Genomic DNA, 24,085 nt, shown 5'->3' on the forward strand with positions numbered 1-24,085 from the left:
GTTCTGTGGCAGAACAAGTTTCTCTTTCTGTGCAGAGACCTTGAGGTGGATATATTTACAATATTTCCCAATACTTCTACAAAACTGCTGAATTCTAGTGCTAAAAAAGTTTTCTATGTGCAACAAAAATATATGGTAGGGAAAGGAAGAGAGAGCTGTAAAGATTCTAGTAGAATCAGTGTGACAAGTGAGGAAATCAACACCACTGGAAACTCATCGGTTATAATAGCACTATTCTATTTGATTTAATTTACACAGCAAAACATATCCTAGTCTGAAAACTGCCTTAATTAGAACCAGAAACATCTTGAATTATTTGTATGTTTCATGGTGGAACAAGAACCTTCCATGTACTAATACTGTGTCTAAAACCCACAAAAGCTACAGACTTCTAAAGTGGAGTAAAAATCAGATCCATAAAGTCATGATTGCTCTGAGAAATAGGGTATTCTCTTTCTCTCTCACTCCCATAAGGTAAGTAAAGGGCATCAAATGAAATTATTAGGGTGTAGATGAAAACAAACAAAATTCAATTATATCTCTGCATCATTAGAATGTGGAATTCATCTCCCAAGGACTTGTGGAAACATGGGTCCCAAAGCAATGAGGCATTCGTAGAAGAAGACAAAAATCACTTCTAACTCAGGAGCTCTCTGTTCTGCAATTTGCAGGAGGCTGGACAAATACTTTGGATAAAGGAACCATTATACATTTGGGTGGTCTTAGACTCTTCAGATACCTGCTCTGAGCCAGCGGTTTGTACTGATCTGCACTATCCTTAAAAACATTAAATGCCCACTAGGAATAGAAGAGAGCTAAAGAAAACAAAATTACTGTGGAGCACAGCAAACAAAACTATTAGACCCTGTTGCAGACAGCTGACTGGGAAAATTACTTGTGGACAGAACTGGTTCCTTTGGAGAAATTATGCTTATACATAAATGGAATTGATTCTTGGATCCATACAATAGCCCTGATTTTCTGGAGACTGGCATTTCTCTCTATTTGCAAAATTGAGTTATATAGTAAATAAATTAAATATATCTGTGAAATACATAGGTTGCCACCAGAAATCCTTCAATAAAATGACTGGAAAGGCCAGAGGAGGAACAGCAAGGCATTTATCTTGAATGTAAATAAACCTGAAGAAGACATGCAAATACTATGAAATTATTAAGATCACTGGATTGATATCAGTGAAATGTCATTCATGCAAACTGCAGGTGAAAAAGACCTTGGCCTGATCACCAAAGCTCACACAGTTTAGGAGGCAAAAAACCTGAAGTTATACTTGTTAACTTCTGAATCCTCTATATCATGGAACAAAACAGAGTATTGATAGCCTTCTGACCTCCAGAATACTCTGTGATTCTTTGGGCCTTTGCAAAATTGGCAGAGATACACACTGGTGTAACTTGAACAGAAAAGATTTCTGATGCAAAGGCTTCTCTCCAGAAAGAGCAGATGAATGTGACTGAGAGGTTTTGAAGTGTTCTGATATGGTTTAGATTAGGCATAAGAATCACTTTCCAAATTTAGATGTGTGCTTGTTGATTGAGGGCTGGGCCCTGAGTGCTGTCAGTGAAGAACAGTCCTAGCAAAGTAGTGCTGGCAGCACAGATCTGTGTACACCCTGCTATATGTGTGCACAGGGAATCCAGGGTCAGTTTTGCTTTGTTCATGTTGTGCTCCACTGCCAGTTTATCGATATCATGTGCTTTGCAGCTTGTGGCTACATTTCAGTTTTATGAATGATGTATGTGTTTAGCATAATGTGGTGGCGTCTCTGACACTCTAGAGACATTTCTTGGTACTATCAAATTTGCCTATCTTGAGGATGATGCTCATGATTTATTAGTGATGTGACCACTACTTTAAGGCAGACAGCATCTCTGAATGGGAGGTTATTCACTGCCATCCCATGCAGGACTTATCTCACAATCAAAGCCATTACTGCATTTAACTCTGAACAAGCCTGGCCATAAGAATAATCTCTGTCCATTTTCTGCAACTAAATGATGTTATTGCTTTCTTTCTCAGACTCACACATTTCTAGGCAACTTATGCAAACATTAAAAAAAAAAAGATAGGGAAAAAGAAAAAAAGATTAAATATGAGGTGCCTTAAACTTACAGAAGCCAGTCAACTGCAATGATCAGAGTAACATCCTCGGCAGGCAGGCCAATGGCACTCAGCACAATCACCATGGTAACAAGTCCGGCTTGGGGCACGCCTGCAGCCCCGATGCTGGCTGCTGTAGCTGTGACGCTAAATCCCAAATAAAACCCAGAAAAGGCATTCAGAAGACATGTTACTCTGTTTTCTGACACAAATAGTTTAATTTCACTGCAAGAAAGAAGCCTAAATGTTTCAGATTTCATCCTGAATAGTATTTACTCAAAGTCTGGTATCAAGTTTATAGGACAAGCTATGTTCTGATGTACTCTTATGGTTACACTACAGAATAACAGGCAACACATGTCTAGCAAGCAAACTGGATGGATCAAAGGTAGAGGCTGAGTTAGGTTTGCAGGAAAGAATAATAGCAATTTTCATAACAGTGTTGTATATCCTGATCCATCCTACCTCCCCATCAGGTTGCACTGGCTACTCCTTGGATCAAGAAATGAGAATATTTGTTATTTCTTATGCTGTGAATGATAGGTTAAACTTTCCCATGGGGTATCCGAATGTACCATTCACAAAAAAACTCACTTCCCACAAAATGTATGTGATGGCTTTAGTCTTACCTAATGGTAACTACTTGGCCAATATCCAGCTTTAAGTCATTCAGCTGTGCAATAAATATGGCTGCTACTGCTTCATAAAGAGCAGTGCCATCCATGTTGATGGTAGCTCCAACCGGAAGAACGAACCTTGTGATTCTTTTGTCAATCAAGTTTTTTTCTTCTGCACAGCGGAAGGTGACAGGCAAAGTTGCTGAACTGGCACATAATGAAACACATAAAATTAGTGAAAGCAACAACACACCATTTCTATTATGTTTCCTTTTGCTCAGAGCATGATCTGCTCTATGACTCAAAAGGAGATCTAAGGCAGGAAGGGAGGCTGCACCATGAAAAAGCAAAGCAACTTCTCTTATACCTTCTAAATATTGGAAGAAATAGCTAAGTGTTAGTTCTCAAAATTACATGGTAAATTGCCATGGTATATGTAGTCACAAAAAATGTTCAACCACTTAAATGCTGTCAAGTCTGCGGCTAATGAACTGAATGGCAAAGAACTGCCTCCTCCAGGGAAAGGCAGACTCTCATTTGGTGTAAGGCTAACACACTCTGTAGTGTCCTTTGGTTATGACAGAAATAACATTGAAAACAGTATTTCAGCCTCCAGCGGAGGGACTGAGAACTGTCCAGCTGATACCAGGGCTTTTAAAAAAGGAGCAATAAAAGCAGAGCACAGACCATGCAATACTGTTAGGAACACTACAGAAAAGATACTGTTTTTGTTTACCTGGAAGAGGTCATAAGGGCTGTAAGAAGTGCCTGAGCCATCCCCATGGCAAACCAAAAAGGATTTTTCCTTACTATTATAAAGTAGATAAGCGGCAGAACTATACCGGCATGGATTGCAAGTCTGCAAAATAAAATCAACTAGTTAAACAAATAGATCCATCTCATTGTCTTTCTTTACTAAGATGTTGATAATAGGTACCCAGCTCTGTCCTCAAATATAATAATGAAACACTAAAGGTGTTTCACCTAGGTGAAAAATTTAGAGAGAATGTAATAAAAAGCAGACTAATGCTGTTCTACACTTCCTTTTGGAAAGGAGACACCATATATGAATTGTCTCTCCTAAGCTGAGCAAGAATTGACTTGAAAAATTTTTAAACTGATAAAAATTAGAAGACTAAACTAATACGTAATATTTAAAGTGATGTGCAGAGGGTGATTTGAAATAACACTTAAACATTTCTCTTTTCTCCCAAATCCTTACAATGCAAACCAGAGTCAGAAAGCCAAGTCAAATTATTATTCTCAGTTTGTCTGCCCTTATTACAGAACATGTTTTAGAAATAAAGGTAAATATGCTTTCCAGTCAGGGTCAGCTGAAATGCACATTTTCTGCAGAATCTTCAAATATGGACCTTTAGAAAAATCAACATCTGCTGTGGGCAAAACTGGCTAAGCTCAGGTCTACAATTAAAATGTGGTGAGGTATTTGAGACTGTTTAAATGAGGTGTATATAGTCTAAGCATTTTTAATGTTGTAAGATGCTGAAATACTATGTTTTGAAAGTATTAATTTTTAAAATTAGGTGGGTTGACTCATAGAAGATCAACTCACTCTCTTGACTTTAGCAGCTCAGATGTATTTGCCTGGGCATTTGTATAGGTCTCAGGGATGAAATCATCCTTCAGCCTATGCATTGATTTTGAACACTGTGCAGTAATCCTGAATGCACAGGAATGCAGAGCTTGTGGACATTAAGATAAAAGGTAAACTGACTGCTGTAAGTGCGTTTGAAATGATATGTATTTGAAGAGTCTGTGAATACTCCCTGTGTTCAAAGGCTGCAATTATAGCACATTCGCTTTTCATGAAAAGAAATTATCACATAGCCTGGAAACATAAACCCAAAAACTGCTGTCACCTATGACCTTGGAATATTTACTCTGTTCTTACCAAATGTTCCTGTGCACATTCCTGCGTTGTAATAATGCTTTATGGTTTCAGAGCAGTTGATAAAGATAGCAATAAATAATGGTACCATTTGTTCTGCCAAAACCAGACAATTAAGAGACCAGTAGTCACAGTACAGAAATCCACAATGGCATGAAAAATCATCCACAAAACCTACATATATGTTTCCTTGAAAAATTATCTTTTTAAAAGGAACAGGCATTGAAGTTTTCATTCTGTATGGGAACATATCACAGAATTGTAGAATCATATGATATATTTAGTGGAATGTAAATAATAACATGCAACATGTCTTGATAAAATTTTATAAATAACTCTAGAAAGAAATCTAGCAAATTATACATGCACCAACACAAGGCATTATTGTATAAATTGCTAGGTTTGTGACATGCCTGAGAACAAAGTGAATATAGGAAAAAAATAAAGTGGGATGGGTGCCATTTGCTGTCTTAACAAAATGTTAATGAGAGTAAGCATTTCGAGTATGTCTAAGTCTAAAAGCATACTGACTTAGTTATTTGAAAAATTTAGATTTGCATCTTTTTAGTAGTAGCATGAACATGACATTATTCAAAATATTTTTGTTTATCTGCTTTGCTACTACTGGTTTTCCTGAAACAAATTTTAAGTAATATTTATTTTTGTTCATAAGATGCAATTATCAGAAAGCAGCAGAATTTTTATACCAAAATCATAATCAGCAATTGAAAACAGAAATTCTAATAGCATTCATTTTTAAGTTAGGAAGAGTCATGTCCCTCAGAATCCCAAGCTACCATTCCATTCCATGTAGGAATATCTCTTACAGGGATGTAGCTTCCTTGCTGCATTAGGAAGAGAAAAAGGCACAGGCAAGGAGAGACAAGGAATTGCCGCAGCTTTTTTCTTTTCCTTTCTTTTTTTCTTTTTTTTTTCCTTCCCCCCCCCCCCCCCCCCCCCCCCCCCCCCCGACCCCCTTCAGCTTGAGTTCCCTCTGGCACTTAAATTATGTCTCCACTTTGACTTTCCTCTGCTGTAACTTCTAATATGTCCTCATCCTGACTCTGTAACCATCAATCATGAGAGACTTGAGATACTTAGTGGCAAATTGCACCAAAGACACTGGGGGAAGTCTGTTCTCTCATGGTGGCCTGAACGAGACAGAGAGACTGAGATGAGCTGCAGACAATGGTGGATGAGTCCTGGTAGGGCTGAGGCTATGAAAGATCATGAATAATTAAGCTAGGAAGAAGGTGAGCTGGTTAGGGAGGTTAAAGGAAAGAAAGCAGAGGATAGGACAAATATCTTTAAAAGGAATACAAGAAACATTTAAGATAACCTGTTATTTTCAGGTTCAAGCTTAAAGAGAGGATGAAAAGCAGTTACAGAAGACACCAGTGAACAGAATACACTGCAGACAGGGTCAAATACATAAGAATGAAAACCAAACTGATGGTGGGAACTGCAGTTTTTAAGAGACCCAAACAAAGAGCAATGTCACAGACATTTCTCCACAGAAATCCTTTTCTTTCATATTTCTGTCTCTTCGGGAGCCAGAGGCCCCCGAAGAGAAGGTAAACAATTATTATCAGCTGCTGTGGAATGCAATAGGATTCACCTTGATTGGCTCATTTTCTATGTTTATAATTAAGGGCCAATCATCAGTGCAAGCCAGGGGACTGAGTCCCTGGACACAACTTTGTTGTGGATTCTTTTCTATCTATTCTTAGCTTAGCTAGCAGCTCTGCAAACCTCTCTCTATATTCTTTTTAGTATAATTATAATGTATTATATCATATATTAATAAATTCAGCCTTCTGATCAAGATACAAGATTCACCGTCTCTCTCTCACCAGCAGCGACCCACTCAGGCCGCTGTAATAGAGCAACATTTCTCCTTTTTCCTGAGAGGTAAGAATAAGAGGTATTCTTTCAGGCTGAAAAATGTAGAACAAGCCCCCTTTCCTTGTAGCCTATAGCTTTGTGTGTATGTGTTCATATCTGCTCTTGTGATCTGATTATTACATGCTCTCCCTGATGGTCAGTTTTGCAGAGAATAGGCAAAACAACGCCTTGAGCAGCACTCATGGAAGGCTGCTCTGCAGGAGGCAGAAATGCTGCAGAGGTCTTCTACCAGAGCACCCATCAGGGAACATGGTCATGTTTGGAGGAACAGAGAATTTTTCTCTCCAAGGATGCAAATTAGTGCTCACTAATGTTTTTGATGGCACCTGGGGATCTACTTTAAATTGTTGTGCCTGTCAAACAAATGATTACCAGCTAAACAGGAGGCTATGCAGTGGCAGGTTACTTTGCAATAAAAGTGCTTTGGAGAAGGCACTGTGCCTTCACACACACCTTAAGGAAGACTTGCCTTGTCACAGTAAAATCGTAACCTATAACCAGTAATCGATAGGTAAATAGTCATAAAACTTGCTATCACATCTAAAACTAAAACTTACTATCTGATGTAAAACTGAAGTCAAAAGGGGCAGTAGTAATCCATTCAACATATTCCTTCTCTGAATTAACTGGAGTTAATGACATAGAAAACCAGCAGAAGTAATACACTGTCATTCTGTCAATGATTTCTATCTACCTTGTGGTTGGGGTGTCATTTATAATTTCTATAGAAAATATTAGAGTCTTGATTTACCATCTCTTGGTAAATATCAGCTTTTGAAACCTTTAAAAATCTGACCTATTTTCCAAGTGCAAAGAAATACTCACAAAAACTGTATAATGCATTAGATGAAAATAACTTGTACTCATCTCTGTAACATTTTGAAGAAGTAATGAATCAGTGCTATTTCTGGAACAGTAATTCTTATTTAGAAATAAATTTTATCTCTGATTTTCAAACAGCTAGTCCAAACATACTGGCTTATGAATAAAACAAAACAACAACCTTAAAATAAATATGCTTATCTAGCACAGATTAATGCAAAAACCCCAGAGATCCTTCTTGACTATTTATAAAGTAGTTTGCATTTAAGACTAATATATTACCATTCTCTTTGGCTGTCAGAAAGTGTGTGAAAGACATTTGAAGAATAGCATGCAAATGCATAACGTGTGGGGAAAGAAACTCTCGAACAATTTTGGACTGAGTCTCTAGACAAAACATATATAAATCCTTGGTATACTGAAGGAATTATAGGAGTGGATGCTAAAGTAATGGACCAAGACTGCCTAGAAGGCTATGCTTCACTGAATTGGAAACAGAAATTTAAGCACATTTATCTGACAAAAGAGTCCTTTGTAGGATAGTTTTCAGAGATAGATAATAACCTGGTATTATAACCTATCATTGGAGCAGTTAAGTTATTCTAAAATTCCACTGCTGAAAGGCTCCACATTGTGCAGGTGTGACCTCCTGCACCCAGACCGTTCTACATAGACAACTGCTAAAAAAAAAGAATAGAAAAAAAGTTCTGATGCTTGGCTATGTTATTCAGATTACAACTTCTCTTTTTGCAGCCTCACCATCTACTCTAACCTTGGAGGAGGAATTAGCAAACTGCAATCCCCAGGGCTTCTCTTGATGTCAGCTGTCTGCTCAGTACTGCGGAGGGAAGGGATCAGTCTCTTTAGCATCCTTTATTGTGCACTGCTCTTACTATGCATCTGTATTTAGCAGGGAGTTTGGTCTGTGCTGCAACACCTTGGGCCCAAAAATTCCCAAAAAGTTCCATAGAGGTTCGCAACATAATCCACGCATTTGTATAAGTTCGATAGGCTGGCAAGCCCCAATAAGAAATAATTCATAACCTCAGCTTTAATACAACAATATTTTCTTCAGCACAAGCTGTGAAGATGAAACAGTGAATACAATAAAGGAATTTACTTTTGGGTTTTAGGTTTTTTTTAGAAGGCAAGGCAGCGACTTTTTAAAACAGAACATGCATCCAGCAAAATGTGCATTCAAACCATCCTCACATATCCTCACATAATTTTCACTGATGAGAATTTTTGTCTCTGACCTAGAAGATTGGATGTGGTGGATAATGGAGTGGTAGTCAACTGAGCTCCAAAACTGCATACATATTTAAGAAATTACATACCCAATTATTACTGTAGCCATATAAAGACCCAATTTACGAAAGATTTCCCAGTCCTCAACTGCTATTATCTTCCCAGCAATTAAAAACACGATACCAATTGGCATATACCTAGAAAGGAAAAATAAAGCTATCAAAAATGCATTCTCAGAAATACTGTATGCTCACCATGAAATAACTTCTCTCCCAGAGTAATTTTTTTAAACAGATAAAAAATATGTTTTGATATCCTATTTCACAACAACAGATTTTTTTTTTTAAATTATGTTATACATTGGACTTAATTCATTTGCAGCAAGGCTACAACAGAGGTGATGAAAAAAACCTGGAAAATAAAAGTAAATGTGACTCTACACATAGTCTAGCTAGTATTGTATAACTTGGTGTCACAGAATACACAGAAGTCAGGAAGGGGTATGGGCATATAGCCTGTTACAGCAAATGTTTGTGTACAACCACAAGCTCCCTGGGGGTGGAAGTTTGCAGGGTTGAGACCAGTGTCTGTCTAGTCTGCAATCACACACAGATGGGAAAGGTCTCCTGTAGTTACAGGAGCTGCACAGCAGCACTGGGGGTTATATCTGTGTCACCTGTGTCACAGAATAAACCTGCACGAGGCCATGCCTCATGGATCTGAACAGCTGTATAGGGTATTGCCTATAGAAAATTCAAGGGAAATATCAGGAATTATGTTAGCACCAGCTCCACTGCATATTTTTATTTTGGTTCCAGAGAGCAGGCTGTCACAGAGACAAGTTATTATAGAATGTATGTGTGCTATCTCATAAACAAAATTGTATCTTACACCTGTAAAAAGCAGGTATACCTAGTTCCTCTAAGCACTGAACTTGATGAAAACAGTACTAATTCCTCATACTTTCAGCAGAAAACTCTGTCTTGTTTCAAACAACAGCTCCCATATCTGTAGAAACTCAGGGAGTCTGTAGCCACAGCTTCTGGCACGTGCAAGAAAATGGATAATCAATTTATAAGTAAATACCTGTATGGCATGTGCTAAGTCTGGAGTCTCATTGTTGGTAATTTTCTGCAGAGTGAGGCAACCTGTCTCACAGGGCTTTAACTTAGCCTGGGACTAAACTAGCTGCTTAGCATAGGACTAGTTGCAGAAATTAATTTACCTTTCTTTAAGGAAGCAAGAATTGTGCAAACCCTCGACAGGTTTGCTGTTTTACATACATCTCAGTATGCTGGGATGTAAGAAAAACCCATGGAAGAGTCAGATCTGACATGGTACTGGTATGAAATGTGCACATGAGCAGAGTATTGTAATAAGTGGCACAAGGCATTCCGCATGTAGGATCAAACTCTGGAAGGAGTTGTGTGTATTTATAGTCCTGATCCTGTAATTGTGATTTGCACATACAAAATTCTATTAATAGCTGTGAAGTCCAACCAAACACTATCACACAAGTTTCTATATATTAAATTTGTTTTTCTTGTTTGAGAACATTATGAGAATGCTGTCTCAAAACCTATTAGAAGGAGGTAAATGATACTAAGTTGTATTTTGCCTACCATTTTGAATTTTTCTCTGTGCTGTGGCTTGCATATTAATTCAGATTTCTAAAGGAAGTTAGATTCAATACAGACATCCTGTGAACACAATGTCTTTCAGAGAATAATGTTCAAGACTCAGAAAGGCATATGAATGGTAGCGCTTATCCTCAAAAGAGGCCTCAAATGACTAGTGCACTAGTTTTCTGTAAACATCTAGCAAGAATGTCTAAAAAACTCAAGTTTCTTGGGAACAAAGAGGACTGCTCCTTCAGTATATATTAAGAAGCCCTGTTTCCAGTTCCCTCAAAAGGATCAAATTCTGTAGAAAGAAAAATTTTTACCAATCTTTCTTTGAAAGCTGCTTTCTGTAAAGCACTATGCAAAAGCAGACATGAGGTTGAGTCTGCTCTTACCTCTTCAGTGACAAACTCCATTTAAAGAAGTTATTGGAAAATGCTAGTATATCCTTGAACTTACCACATAATTATCTGAACTATTCTCATTGTAGCTTCGTTCAGCGCATTGAAGAAATCCATCAGCACTTGTCCTTTCTCTCCCATTTTCCCAATAACCACTCCAAAAACAAGGCAAAAGACAATCAACCCCAGCACATTGATGCCGCTGGAATACATCCCCACAATTTTATATTCTTGGGTTTTGTTCTATAAATTGGAATCAAGAGAAAAAAATACTATCTGAAAATAGTGAATTTACTTTAAAGAGTTCTAAAACAAAAACACATTTAGATTTTTTTGAAAGACATGAAGCTCTTTCCCAGCCACTCTACTGGCTTTCTGAAATAGCCAAGTGCGCAAGTTCAGGAATACACTACACTGAACTTGTGTATTTTAAAGCCGTGTATGGATCTGACCAAACCTCAGCAGGGAGTAAAGCACCCCTTAATTTGTTTTGTCCTTTCTATAGACTTCTGACATGAGTATGGCAAGGTCTAAGTATCCAGAGTCATGCTTTCAAGATCTACTCCTCTACACTCAAGATTTACTCCCCACTGGAAAGCAAAACACAGATGTAGAATTCTTGTGTTAGTTTCTGAGCAACTCAAGGGTTTGTGTCTGGATCTAAGATAAATTCACCACTGCCTAACAACTGGGACATCAGTGTAATTGCATAATTTATAGGAGAATTGTGTGCACATTACATAAAAATACTACTAAAGAGGTATTCATAAATTCTTCTGTGCAGCCTGAACATATCAACAAAAGGGTGCAATTCTTCACTACATTCTGGTTCAGGATTTAATTAATGTCTCTTCATATAGCCTATCTTCCCATGCTATTATTACTTTGAGATGAAATTTGGAAGAAGTGTAATAAAATGTATATTGATTTGGTATTGTTTATAGTTCTGCATTCACATTCTATTGAATTCCTTTCTCCCTCTCCTCCAGAGTAAGTCTAGACTTTATACACCATTAACACCCAAAAGCTTTCTACACTTCTAATGAAAGGCTTCTTAAATCTCTTCACTTTTTTTTTTTGTACATTCTTTTTCAGAGTAAAAACTATTAATTAACAAATGCTTTATATTGTTTTGTTTTCCATTAAAAATATTTATTATTATTTTCAACTAATTTTTTTTTTAGTGCTTATAATTACAGTTATTGTTACTCAAATATCTCAAGGTGATGTACATCTAGTCTTTCCGCAGTGAGTGTTAAATTTCTCAGAAAATTTACAAACCATAAGCAGATAAAAGTAATCAATCTTCATCTGTTTTCTTTGGACTGGTCCATTACCCATGGGATCCTGAGATGTTCTTAATCCTACTGGAAGGACCTCTAGGCATTTACTAATTAACTTCTGTGCTCTTGCTAAAATCCATCTATGTGCTATTTCCAATCATTTCTTCATCACTAACCACATGAAATAAACAAAATTTAGTCTATGTTCTTTCTTCTTACTTCATATATTATGAAGGAATGAAAGGATAAAAGATCGTACCTCTGAAGCCTTTGCTGTTGTAGCCATTGTAGTGGGTTCCTCTCGAAATAGGGAGCTCTTTTTATCCACAGCAGTTGTAGTTTTAACTTTTTCACGTTTAGTTTTATACTGGAAAAGTTTTTAAAGAAAAAAATCCAGAAGAACTTACTTAGGAAAATGAGAAAACTGAAGAATAGACAAATGCTCAGTAAAAATATGAGAAAAATTAACCAACTGAAGCTGAAGGTAGCAAACATAGACAAAGACTTTATTTCCCAATTCATGTGAGCCATCAGGGCTCTGTTCCTCAGAAGCTATAGATCAAACAAGAGGTTCACAAATAATATCCTATGAATGCTGCTCCCCAGGATCTTGGATACCCCATGGATGTGCTGCAGTCTTGTGGGGCATGAGCTAGAGCTCCTGACAATGGCAAGAATTTTTTGCTGGAACAAACAGCCTGGAGAGAATTGCTGACAGCCATGCCAGGAGAGGCCCCTGGCGGTGTGGTCAGCATAACTAATGCCACTATGCTAGGCAAACAGACATTCTTAGTGGTCAAATGGGTTACACATTTCCTTTACCCCTCATTGCCAGGTCTTCAAGGTCCTGTGCACCAAGCAGACAAACCGAACAGACTTACTCTTCCACTCCCTACTAGCCTCCAGATTCCTGGCACTAGGCTGACTACCCCTCTCCTTATTTGTCTTAAAGTTCCAGGCACCCAGCCAGATGAGCAATGTTGATGATGCAGTCACCGAACAGGCAAATGTAACAGTATCAGGTACACTGTCCATAAAACCAAGCAGGTGTAAGTCCTAGTGAGTAACTTGGACCAAAACTGCTGCAGGACAGTGAGACTGGGTGGTCAGGGATGCCTCTGTCACTGTCTGCTTCCTCTGAGGACTGAGTGACCAACCTGCATTCTTTCATATGTTTTTCAAACCTAGATTATGGCTGTTATATTGATACAGCAAATTAAGTATTAAGATTTGAGCAAATATGCGGTGGCTCCAGGTGATTAGAAAACAAGTTAAATTGTGCTACTATAAAACTGTTCTACACTGATTCTGCTCACAGAAATCCTGTGATATTCTGATTGTAAGTTCTGTGCTACACTAATCATAATCCCTTAAGAAAACAAGACTTTAATAGTAACTACAGTTTAATGCCACCAGCATTCTGTCAAGGATTCCTAAAAGAGCCTGCCTGTCCCCTTAGTGTGGGGTGGCCAGTAATGATGACGAAAACTACATGGAGAAGTTTTATAAAGTGAGTTGTGCACAGAGCGTATAAATTTCTTATATAAATTTCTGGGGAAGGTTAGCTGATAAGTCTAATATACAGACAGAAATTTCCTCTTTCATCTTGCAACACTCCCTTTTCCTGAAAGATGTCTCAAATAGACTACTAGTTATCATCCTTTTCCTTCAAAGGATTTGGTCTGGGAGTTGATATTAGATGTGAGACGCTTCAGGGTGAGGGCAAACTTACACAGACTTTATCAGACACAGAGGGATCTTAAGAACAAGGCAACTAATCCTCTTAAGATGGTTTTTCTAACTCTTGTTGTCCCAAAAGGAAACATCTTGTCTTACATGCTTCTTGGTTTCTGCATCCAGCTCTTAAACAGTGCCTTTTTGGGACTTAATAGCTGATAGCAGAGTGTTTATCATAATGGAAATGGAACCAAGATGCCTTAAACCCCCACCTTTTTATAGGAGATGAAGATATTCCTGGACTTCTCAGAAATAAGTCTTGCCTGACAACTTTTTTGTGACATATGAAAATAATTTGTGGTTAACAGTGAAAACTACAGAAATAAAGAGGAATGTGCAAACTTACCTGTTGGAAACAGGCCTGAACAAGGTTCTCTGGGAACATATTCCTGTTAAAAAGCATAGAAGCATTTCAATATGACAGCATACTAAGGAAAAGTTGTTTGCTATAAACAAAATGATAAAATTTGATGCTTAAAAACAAGATCATGTTTTGTTTCTTTTAGCAGAAAGAAGTACATTTAGCATCACCAGAGACAGATAGATAGATAGATAGATAGATAGATAGATAGATAGATTTTTTTTCCAAAGAAATTAAGGGTTTAAGAGTCTCAATGACTGTTTTCCTGCTAGCACTTGCTGAACTTTTGGGCTTATTTTTCAGTATTTGGCATTTCTGTTGGTAAGATACTAAACCCAGTGTATTTTATCCCTCCTACATTATCTCCTTGACTTCTGTAAGAAATATAGGACACACCATCTTTATAGGTTATGTCAAATATAGGCAGAAAAGAAAAATAAAAAACTTCTTACAAAGGCTGTGCTGTAAGAATAAGATATTTGGTATGCTCTTTTGTAGTTTTGGATTCAGAAATTAATCTTGGTTAATGGTAAATTCTCCTGTATTACTTTGGTGTCAAGGACAATTTTCAAATACTGAAAAATTAGGAGATTTAGTGCAATGTGTGACTCCAAATGCCAATTTCAGATTCAAGCAGTTGCAAAAAGAAAGCATTAATTAGGTATTTGGTAAATATCCAATCCAGTGCAGAAAATGCATTTGATACATATAATACATTGATATACTGAAGCAGAAGTTTTAAAAACTCCCCTAAAGACCTTTCACAAACTTCTGCCTTTGGTCTTCAAGTTTTAAAAGCAAAATCTATTCAAAAGCAAAATCAGTTTGTGCAAGTGTGGGTTTTTCCTTCAACTTTACAAGACTGTCTTGTGTTGAATCCTAAATCTATTATTTTTATCCATATTTTTGAATATAAATATATTGGCAATTCTAATTCCTTTAAAAGTGAATTTCAGATCTTTTAACTGCTAATTTACAGTCTTCAACTTCTTTGCAAGAAGTTGAGCTATAATCTATAGCAAACCCCCAAACTACCAGATATGTGGCAGTTGATTCTTACATGACAGGTTATGTAAAAATTCTACAAAGACAAAATGGTGGGCAGGAATAGTGACCCAGAATAGAGGCTAAATATAGCAGAAGAAAAAAATAGAAATATTTTTGAAGGTACCACCTAGCCTCTAGCCTCTATTGGAAATGCAGCCTTTATTGATGTTATTTTTCTTCAAATCCTTTATACACAGTAGCTCTGAAAACCTGGACCTGTCTTCTGCAGACTTTCTAGGGGTTTCCTTCTTCTAACCACTTTAAAATATTTGTCATTGTCCATGATGCTAATGGGGAAAGACACATTATACGGTTGCCTTAGATACTGGTGATGCAGCAAACTTCTTGACTGTGGAGCCCCTGGAAATCTTGGCATACTGCATCTGTTACTCTGCATGCTGCCTTGCGGAGGGGAACCACAGCTCTGCAATTTCAGCTGGTTGTCTATGCTGGATGACACAGAAGCTGCCAATCAGTAATCCACCAGTAATCCACCAATCCTTTATGGATCTTTTCCTCATAATAGATAAATCTTGCATGTCAGTTTCTGTGAAGGATGGATTTTCCATCACTGGTTTATTAATTGAAGTCTATACTATAAGGAGAATTTCTTTTAAACAAACTGCTTTGAGTAAATTTTAAAATGTCTAATTTGTTGAAATACTACCCTAATTCATCCAAACAGTATCAGAGAGCATTTTATTGTATTACATATCACAACTTTATTTGTGTTTGTTTGAACTTCTGCAAAGGGGATATGGAAACTAAAAATTAAAATCTCACCTGATCAGATCCAGCAAGGCATCAACAGTATTGACTTCTGGGGTACTGCCCATTCTGTCAATCTCACTTGCTTTTTGAGTCACTCCAGGTCTAATGGTCACAACAAGGATAATCCCTGCAGAAGGAGAAGCAGAGCTCACCGTGCAAGCAGAAGCATTGGTGCATTCTTCCTCAGTATATCCTGTGTATCCAAACTCTTTGTGAACTCAACTCAACAAACACTTTCCCTGGGTGCTTCTGCTAGTATGTGCAGAAAAGTCTGCAGGTGGTGTCCTTAAATGTGTGGGTTCCCCTTGTAGAGGAGCTACTTGCAGGTTTGCCCCTAGACTTCATCACTTTAGCTTTGTTTTTGTATGTATTGTACTACATCACTATTGCTCACCAAGAGGGTACATTACTTCAGCTGCCTTCAGATGAGTGTGCTGCAACTTTTGCAGAGTGAATATATTTAATTGCTATTTCCCTTGTCCTTTATGTAGCTCTTCTTGTTACTAGCTTTCAGATATGAATACAAGTGTGCACCCCAGAGTCACAGGGTGTTTCATTAAAGTTGGGTAGCAATACAGTTATGTAAGAGAAGGCTTCAGAAAAAGAAAGAAATTTTTAAAAAGTAGATTAAGAAATACTAGATTTGACCTTGTAAATACTGAAATCAATGACAAATTTTTCATTTACTTTAGTGGCTCCATTTTAAGAATTTTTACTATTGTTATTCTCCAAATTCTCAAAATATTTTTTCTCTTTTTTTTCCCCTTATACAAGTCCAGAGAAAGCCAAAGAAAATGAAACTACTAAATTTCAGTGAAAGGAGAAAGAAGGGAGAAAGAGCTGTTTGGATGACCCTTCAACCAGGCAGGAACAAGTCTTTCTAATGAATGAAAGCATTATTGTATTTGCGTAGCTCTGCATTATGAAACAAGTAATGTCATAATGCCATGGAACAACTTAGAATAGCAAGGACCTCGGGAGATTGTCTGGTTTAACACCTCACCCAAAGTTGGAACAATTTCAAAGTTAGATATATACTAATATTAGTCTTTATATAATATTCCTTATGTATTTACAGAAATTACCATGACATATGAGATAGATTGGTTTGTATTGTTTATTTTTTAAGAAGGCAGGCTGACGATGTTTCTTTAAGCAAATACAAAACATGTCAATGTTGCTTGTCAGGAACTTCCTGTAACAGGAGATGAGAATTTTGGAGATCTAGGATTGGAGCCTGGCAGTCACAGAGGGGGAAAAAAACTTTTAAGGAAAGAAACAAGATGACAAAGGAACCAGTAATTTCTGTCATTCTTTCAGGTGTGACACACTACATATTTTTCAATACGAGAATCAGGAACAGGCTATCAGTTTTGCAATTGAGGAAATTCACTTTGTATTTAAGGTTGGTCTTTGACATTGATTCAGCTTTCTTAGTGTTGGTCATTTTTTATCTCAGCAGACAGCTCCTAATCCTCCCTGAGCTGAAAAATATGGTGAAATTGCCTGTGGCCTCACACTGGATATGAACACAGCCCAACCATGGACAGCAGGACAGTTCCTCTCTGTATCTGACTACAGGTAATGTCAGGTTGTCTGGTTTGATTCCCCATCTTATCTCCACATCCTGTCTTGAGAAATTAGTAATGTCACAGTGCAGTACATTTGTAATTAGGCAGTGCTGATGATTTAAAAGTTACAGAATCACAGAGTACCTAATATTACCGCAATGACTGTTGTGCACAAATAATATACAACTGCTCGCAAACCAATCTTCCCAGAAATGTTGGAATCCAAAGCAGCAACACCTGAAAAAAACAGCCACAGAAACAAAACAATAAAAACCAGTCTTACAAGAATGTTGTCATTTTTGTAGAGAGAAGTAATTATTGTCTCTTACTTGTTTGCAGAAAATCTTTCCTTATTCAAGATGTTTCTAAATACTTAATTGACATTTGCACTTCTGAAAAATATCTGTAGCTGACCAACATATTTGCTTCTGCTTCTTTTCAAAAATCTGTTTTCCCTTTCCCCCTCCACCTTTTTTCTAGAACAAAGACAACTGAGCTTTCTTGATTCCCTGATGTTTGTGATTAATTAGATTTCTTTGGTTTATAAGAACATGTCACAATTTATTTCCTTATTCTGTTAACTCATAGCTTCACTTTTTCCAGATCTGTAACATTTTGGCTTTAAAGCTAAAAGCCATGTGAAGAGAGTTGCTCAGGCCTGTTACCCCAGGTGGCTCAAAGACTTATCAGACAAGTAAGGATCATTTCTGGTCAGTTTGTCTTCATTACCAGGTTTACTGTTTTTAAATTTTTGACTAAAGCTTTTTCTGAAGTTTGGGTGGTCCACACTTCTCCACCTGTATATGTCATTGTCAAGAACTGATGGCAGATTTACTAATGAAAGTAGGGAAAGTGCTGAAACAGGTATTACACTCAGGTCAACTTAGCTCCTGGCAACAATACTAGATGAAACTTCTTGTGAAGTATTTATTAGTTGTTTAAAAGATTTATAAAACTTGTATGTGTAAAATCAGTAACCAGGGCAAAGTGAGCATTTTGACTCCAAAACTTGTCTCTTTATAACAACGTTAGTTAATAAATCACTGCTATCTCTTTATTATACCTTTGTGATCCATTAATACTTGTATGTTTATTGAGTCAGTTTATCAAAGACTGGCTGGATTCCTTTTCATACAAAAGGTAAACCATGAGGAGGATATTTAGCCTCAGAGAAGTGTGATTTTGTAGGGAAAAATAGTTTCAAAAGTGAAGGAAGAAAAATCAAGAGATCTGACTTACATGTAACTTATTGATCTTTGAGCTCAAAAAGGATCTTAGCAAGCACAGTTTAACCATGTGTTGATGTCTCATTCAGAAGTTATACTAACAGCACTGACAACTTGTGCTTAGAGTACTCATATAATGTCTTACTCGTTCTGTTAATTGTGATTCAAAATGCAAACAATACTCAGAGGGAAGAATGAAGGTTATTTTATTTCATAATCTGATTATCTTGGGGTCTTCCATGGCATAGTGTACCATAAGATTGAGTACAGAAGAACTACACATATATACAGAAATCATAGTTCAAAGATTCTCTCACTTGTAAAGCAAATAAAGACAATCAATGAACTATTCATATGGCAAAGGAATACAGATTAATGCAGAGAAGAACAATGCCACAGCTATTACACGAAACTGTCAGCAGTAAGGATATTGTTTGAGGCACAAATAGCAGAATAAACACAGAAGCTAAGCCTTGATTTCCATTTCTCACCTTGGGAACTGGGGGGAAAAAGGTAGAAAGGAGGACTTTTCCATTGGGGTGGGCTCAGCTGTGGAAGTCATGGCAGCATGACCATATCCTCAGAATGGATAGTTTTGGAAGGAAATAGTTAGAACTGGAAAATTTGGGGAGCAGGAGGGAATAGTTTAGACCTATATGACCTTGCAGCTGGGAATGCTAAAAATGTCAGCGTGGGAAAACTGCATTTATTATGCCTAGTGTTGTTCAGCCTGCGCCTCTTTTGAGAAGTGGAATTCCTGTGGAGAGATAACGCACTCTCACAGAGATGCAGGAGGCAGGCTGCAAGCAATTCCCCCACCCTGGCCACTAGGATGAGCCTAGCCTAAGGGAGCTCTGTCTCCATGTGCCTCGGCCAACTGGCATTGTTGGTGAGGTAATGAAATAAATCTACTCTTTGTGTTTCAGCTGTCACTTGGCGGTTCCCTTGGTTACCTGATTGTGTCAATTCACACCAATAATAACAAATAATGCTTTCTGTGGACAAACTTATTTTCAAAGGCTGTTCAATGTTGAAACTTCTGCACCTGATAAATTAACTTGGAAGAATTCACATACTTTTTTTAAAAGAGAGCAAGCGGGTATTGCCACTATTCTGTATCTTTTAATGAAAAGTTAAAAAAACCTTGGAAATAATGGAATTTTATTCTAAAACTTACGCCTTCCTTTTTTTTTTTCTTTCTCTGACAGTCCTGTTGACTTAGTTAAGAGCCTAATAATCATGCAAGGTTATTTCCCTGGAGTAGTCAGTTATAAAGATCCTACAGTAAATATGAAAGGAGATTCCTGTGACAGGAATTCTTCTGGCTCCAAATGAAATCCCTTCGCAAACTGTTATGCTCAGTAGAGTTATAGAGGTATAATAAAGGGTAAACTTTGCCCCTGCCTTTTTAAACTGAGTAATGATCCTGTTAGTGAGCAAGCTATGCTAGGATCCAGCCTGTCCTTCCATTGTCATGTTGATGCTGCTTTGCTGGTAACCATAAAACCACACAAATTATTGACAGACGTGGCTGAATAAGTACAACAATGGTCTGGGGATGATAGGTGTGGGATTTGCATTTTTTGAAAGCTGCTGTACTCTGAAACATGCATTCAGAATGATGTTTCCATTTAGAGACTGAAATAGCATTCAATACAAGTGCCACAGACACAGGTTTACACTGGGTAATGTATACTACTAAGCTCCTTTTTTTTCATGTTAGCTTGTTACACATAAGAAAATATGATATATAATAATGGACTTCTATCCAGATATGTCCTACTGTCATGACTGAGCAATTGACAACATAATTGATAGCCACTAGCCTTTTTCTCAAGAAAACTGAAATTAAGATTCTCTTTGTAGTTACATCATGGCTTTAGTTTCATCATGTCTTTCGGTTTCTTTGGAACTGAAAGAGTTAATAGAAGATGTATTGAAGAAAGCACTAAAACACTGCTAACTACAAAGCTAGTAGTATTAAACTACTACACAACACCAATTTCAGTTCAGAAGAACACTAATTACTCAAACTAAGATGGCACACATGCTGCTTCAATAGGAAAGTCTGCAGTGTCATTCAAAATTAGATCACAAAAGCAGTGTAATTAGGTTTGGTTATCTACTTTGGATTACAACTAAACGTTTACAGCTCATGTATTTGTTCTTTCTTCCCTCAATCTATCCCCAAATTTAAACATGTTTGAACAGATAAACTGGTAATATAATTTACTGTATAGAGTTTGAACAGGCATGATAGATTCTCCTCTGTCCCATGGCATTTCAAAACTGCAGTTATTTCTGATTAGTCCCCTAAATTTTCCTATAAGATATTTCCTAATTCAGCTGTAGCCACTGAAGCACAAAATGCAATTCTGTGGCTGTGATACAAAAAGGCTTAAGAGTGAGATCATCACCAAAGACACTAACTGATGTTAAAATCTGTTAATCTATCTACCTCTCTGCCCATATGATTTTAGCAGAACAGAGTTAAGTTTTATTTACTGAAGAAAAATTTTAGAATCAATTGTCTAGTCTGCAATTCACCTCCCACATTTTCTATGTTTCAGTCTCCAGCTTGAAGCTCTTAGCACTCTTCTCTTTTTTTGCCCAGTTTTCTCTATTTTGTATGACATACACTTGCAAAAGAATACAACCCAAAAAATCAGTGAAATGAAGTCTCTCCCTTCTACTCTTTCTTGTATAAGGACCTCAAAACCCTCCTAAAGTGAAACGCTGCAGTGCAGGAATTTTTAAAAATGGTACATGTTTAAGACTACTTCCCTGAAATACTACTGGATAAAGCTATCTAAGGGAATAGTCTCATTTAAACAAAAATAAGTTTAAATATGAAACATGGTGCTCCAGAATTTTTTAGGAGTAGCCAATGAACATAAAATATGTTCACTTTAGAGGCCTGTAAAATGCCTATATACAAATGGGCAAATGGCTTTGCTTTGAGGCACAGCACTGTAATTCCAGAGTTGTTCACTATGCTCTTGTGAGACCACTGCTCGGTCCTGCGAGATCTGGGAGTAAAACGAGTTCTGTGAAGTACTGGAAACAATCACAGGGGTCTTCTGACTTGCTAGATATCATCTTCATAATTCCCTACGGGATAAAACCTACATCCTTAGAATTTCTCATACCATTCTACAGATTGGAATTCATGCAACTATACACACAGATTTACGCTTCCAGGTGCTTTTTTTCAGTACATCATGAGAGCTTTAATCATAAATTTGGTGCAGTGGTTGACTCTGTTCAACAGAAATAATCATACGTAGACCTCCTGGCATTTTTTATTCCTGCTCTACAAATTTCAGTGCCATCATCAAGTCCATCTCTTGCAGTACTTAGCTGTTCTCAAACTTCCACAGATCAGTGGAAGGTGACAGGATCATCACTTTATCTGCACAACACATTGATCATTATGTATAATGCATAAAAGCTAGGCTGTTTAACTCCTTTTGCAGCACAGCCACACTTGAGGATCAAGATGTGAGTTCTCTCAATGTCACTTAGCCAACTTCTAGCACTGACAGTTGTTCTCCTTAAGTGACCCAGGGCCTGAAGGAAGAGTCTGGCTCAAGGTCCTTCCAAGTTCAAACTACTGACAGACACATGGTATATTTCTCTATTAGTTTTAGAAGCTAATTCAATTCCGATGAAAATCAACTCAAGTATGGTGCATATCAACTGCACACCAATTCTCTAAGGGTTCTGATATCTAATTCCCTATCTAATCCCCAATTGTAAAAAAATTTAACAAAAAAAGTTCCTGAAGAATAGAGCTCTATGCCTTTTAGACCTTCTCAGCTATGACCACAATGCTGATTCAAAGGCAAAACACAGTTCTGAAACTGCTCCAAACTGCTAGCAGCCTTACTGACTAATTGAAGAACTTCTGAAGTCACTAGATAAATCACAAAATTATTCTCAACTTCTTCCAGGTGTTCACACTATATTTCTTCATGTCCATTTTGGCTTTTCTGGCTGCAATATGCAGTCACTACATCATAAAAATTATATGTAAATAAACTATACGTAATTAAATTAAATTACATTAAATTAAATGATGGTGAGCATCCAGGGAAGCAAAAAGTTTTTACAGAATGTTGCATAAGACATAAAAAACCAGAAAACCATAGGCAACTCTTAAAATGCATACAGAGAATTTCAATAGGCAGTCCTTCTAAGGGGATCACAATGTCTTATATAAAAGAAGTAATGTTACTTTATTGCTGGGATGAACTATGTTATGTGTTGTTGCAAAAAGGTAATATTTATTCTTTAAAAGCACTGAGTAGAAAAACCCAAAAGAGTGCTGACACTCTCTTCTGAGAGATCTCATTTAATTCACTGGTCATCACAAGGCTAGTGGTCAGGCCATAAAAACAATCTTTCTTAGATGCAAGTGAAAGTTCTGAATTAGTTGCCATCTTCTACTTGCAATGGGAAACACTACCAATGCTAAAACAGTATTTGGCCTTTACTTCAGAAGACCAACATGCTTTTTATCTGAGGAGTGAACACCAAATTCTAGCTCCAGTGTTGAGCAAGATTATCGCTTGCACAAGCAGTGTATAGCAAGCTTCCAAAGCCAGTTGTCCTCTGTCCTTATGTTCTTGGCCCAATATTTCCTTTTGTCCTTGGTCTATGCTCACTTTTTGAAGGGAAAATCCTTCTGCTTACAATTTGGAAAATAAGTGCAGTGAGGGAATCACAGTTGTGAATTCAGAGCCTATGCTTTACTGAAGACATTTTTGAGTCATCTATGATTTTCCCCTCTTCCCATTCCAGATTCTGAGTCCTTTCTGTCCCATTTTGCCCTTTTATTTGCATGATGTTGTAGTTAAGCCCTGACTGTCAAGTTTGCTCTGACTGTCAATAATCTCCTGAAATGTCATTTTCTTCATATTCTCCCTGAAATTTCAGTTTCCAGACTAGTTTAACAGCAATTTCTGTTGCTTCTTCCAAAAGCTGAATGGTGAATATTTTCTTTTTTTCCCTGATGCTCTGTGGAATTCTCTGGGAAATGTAATACCATGTTACGTGTGTTTGAACAAGACGACCGGGACCGAGTAAGTCATTCACAACTGTCTACTGAAATACCACCCACACACAGGACTTCAGACAGCACAATGTACTGTCCACTGCTCATCTGAGACAAAGGACTCAGGTTGCTATTGCCACTAGATCATTCTCAAATATCTTTCACTTGATATGCACCTCATAATTTTATTTTTTCCTCATGTTTACTGTGTCATGGGGCTTGGAAAGATCTTTTGCAACTAGTCTTTCCCCAGCTAACTGAATGACCTCTTTAGCTGTGTCTCATTAGGAGGACAGGTCCAAGTCAGATGTTGGCTGAGAAGATCAGGTAATGAAAAAGCTATGGCAAACGGAAACCCCAAACACACAGTGATTTGCAGTCTCTCAAA

General features: G+C 37.3%; 1 protein-coding gene across 2 annotated transcripts in view; it reads right to left on the bottom strand.

Moving 5' to 3' along the window:
• Positions 1 to 24,085, bottom strand: part of SLC1A1 (solute carrier family 1 member 1) — a 50,773-nt gene that overhangs the window by 2,851 nt on the left and 23,837 nt on the right. For both annotated transcript variants that reach the window (XM_059492207.1, XM_059492206.1), the window contains exons 3-11: positions 17,560 to 17,652; positions 15,857 to 15,971; positions 14,012 to 14,054; positions 12,188 to 12,295; positions 10,704 to 10,888; positions 8,712 to 8,819; positions 3,475 to 3,597; positions 2,751 to 2,945; positions 2,134 to 2,268 (exon numbers count right to left, since the gene is read on the bottom strand). In XM_059492207.1, the coding sequence (XP_059348190.1) occupies positions 2,134 to 2,268; positions 2,751 to 2,945; positions 3,475 to 3,597; positions 8,712 to 8,819; positions 10,704 to 10,888; positions 12,188 to 12,295; positions 14,012 to 14,054; positions 15,857 to 15,971; positions 17,560 to 17,652 (1,105 nt within the window). The remainder of the gene's footprint in view (positions 1 to 2,133; positions 2,269 to 2,750; positions 2,946 to 3,474; positions 3,598 to 8,711; positions 8,820 to 10,703; positions 10,889 to 12,187; positions 12,296 to 14,011; positions 14,055 to 15,856; positions 15,972 to 17,559; positions 17,653 to 24,085) is intronic.

Source organism: Ammospiza nelsoni, chromosome Z (assembly GCF_027579445.1).
Source record: "Ammospiza nelsoni isolate bAmmNel1 chromosome Z, bAmmNel1.pri, whole genome shotgun sequence".
Classification (NCBI taxonomy): Eukaryota; Metazoa; Chordata; class Aves; order Passeriformes; family Passerellidae; genus Ammospiza; species Ammospiza nelsoni.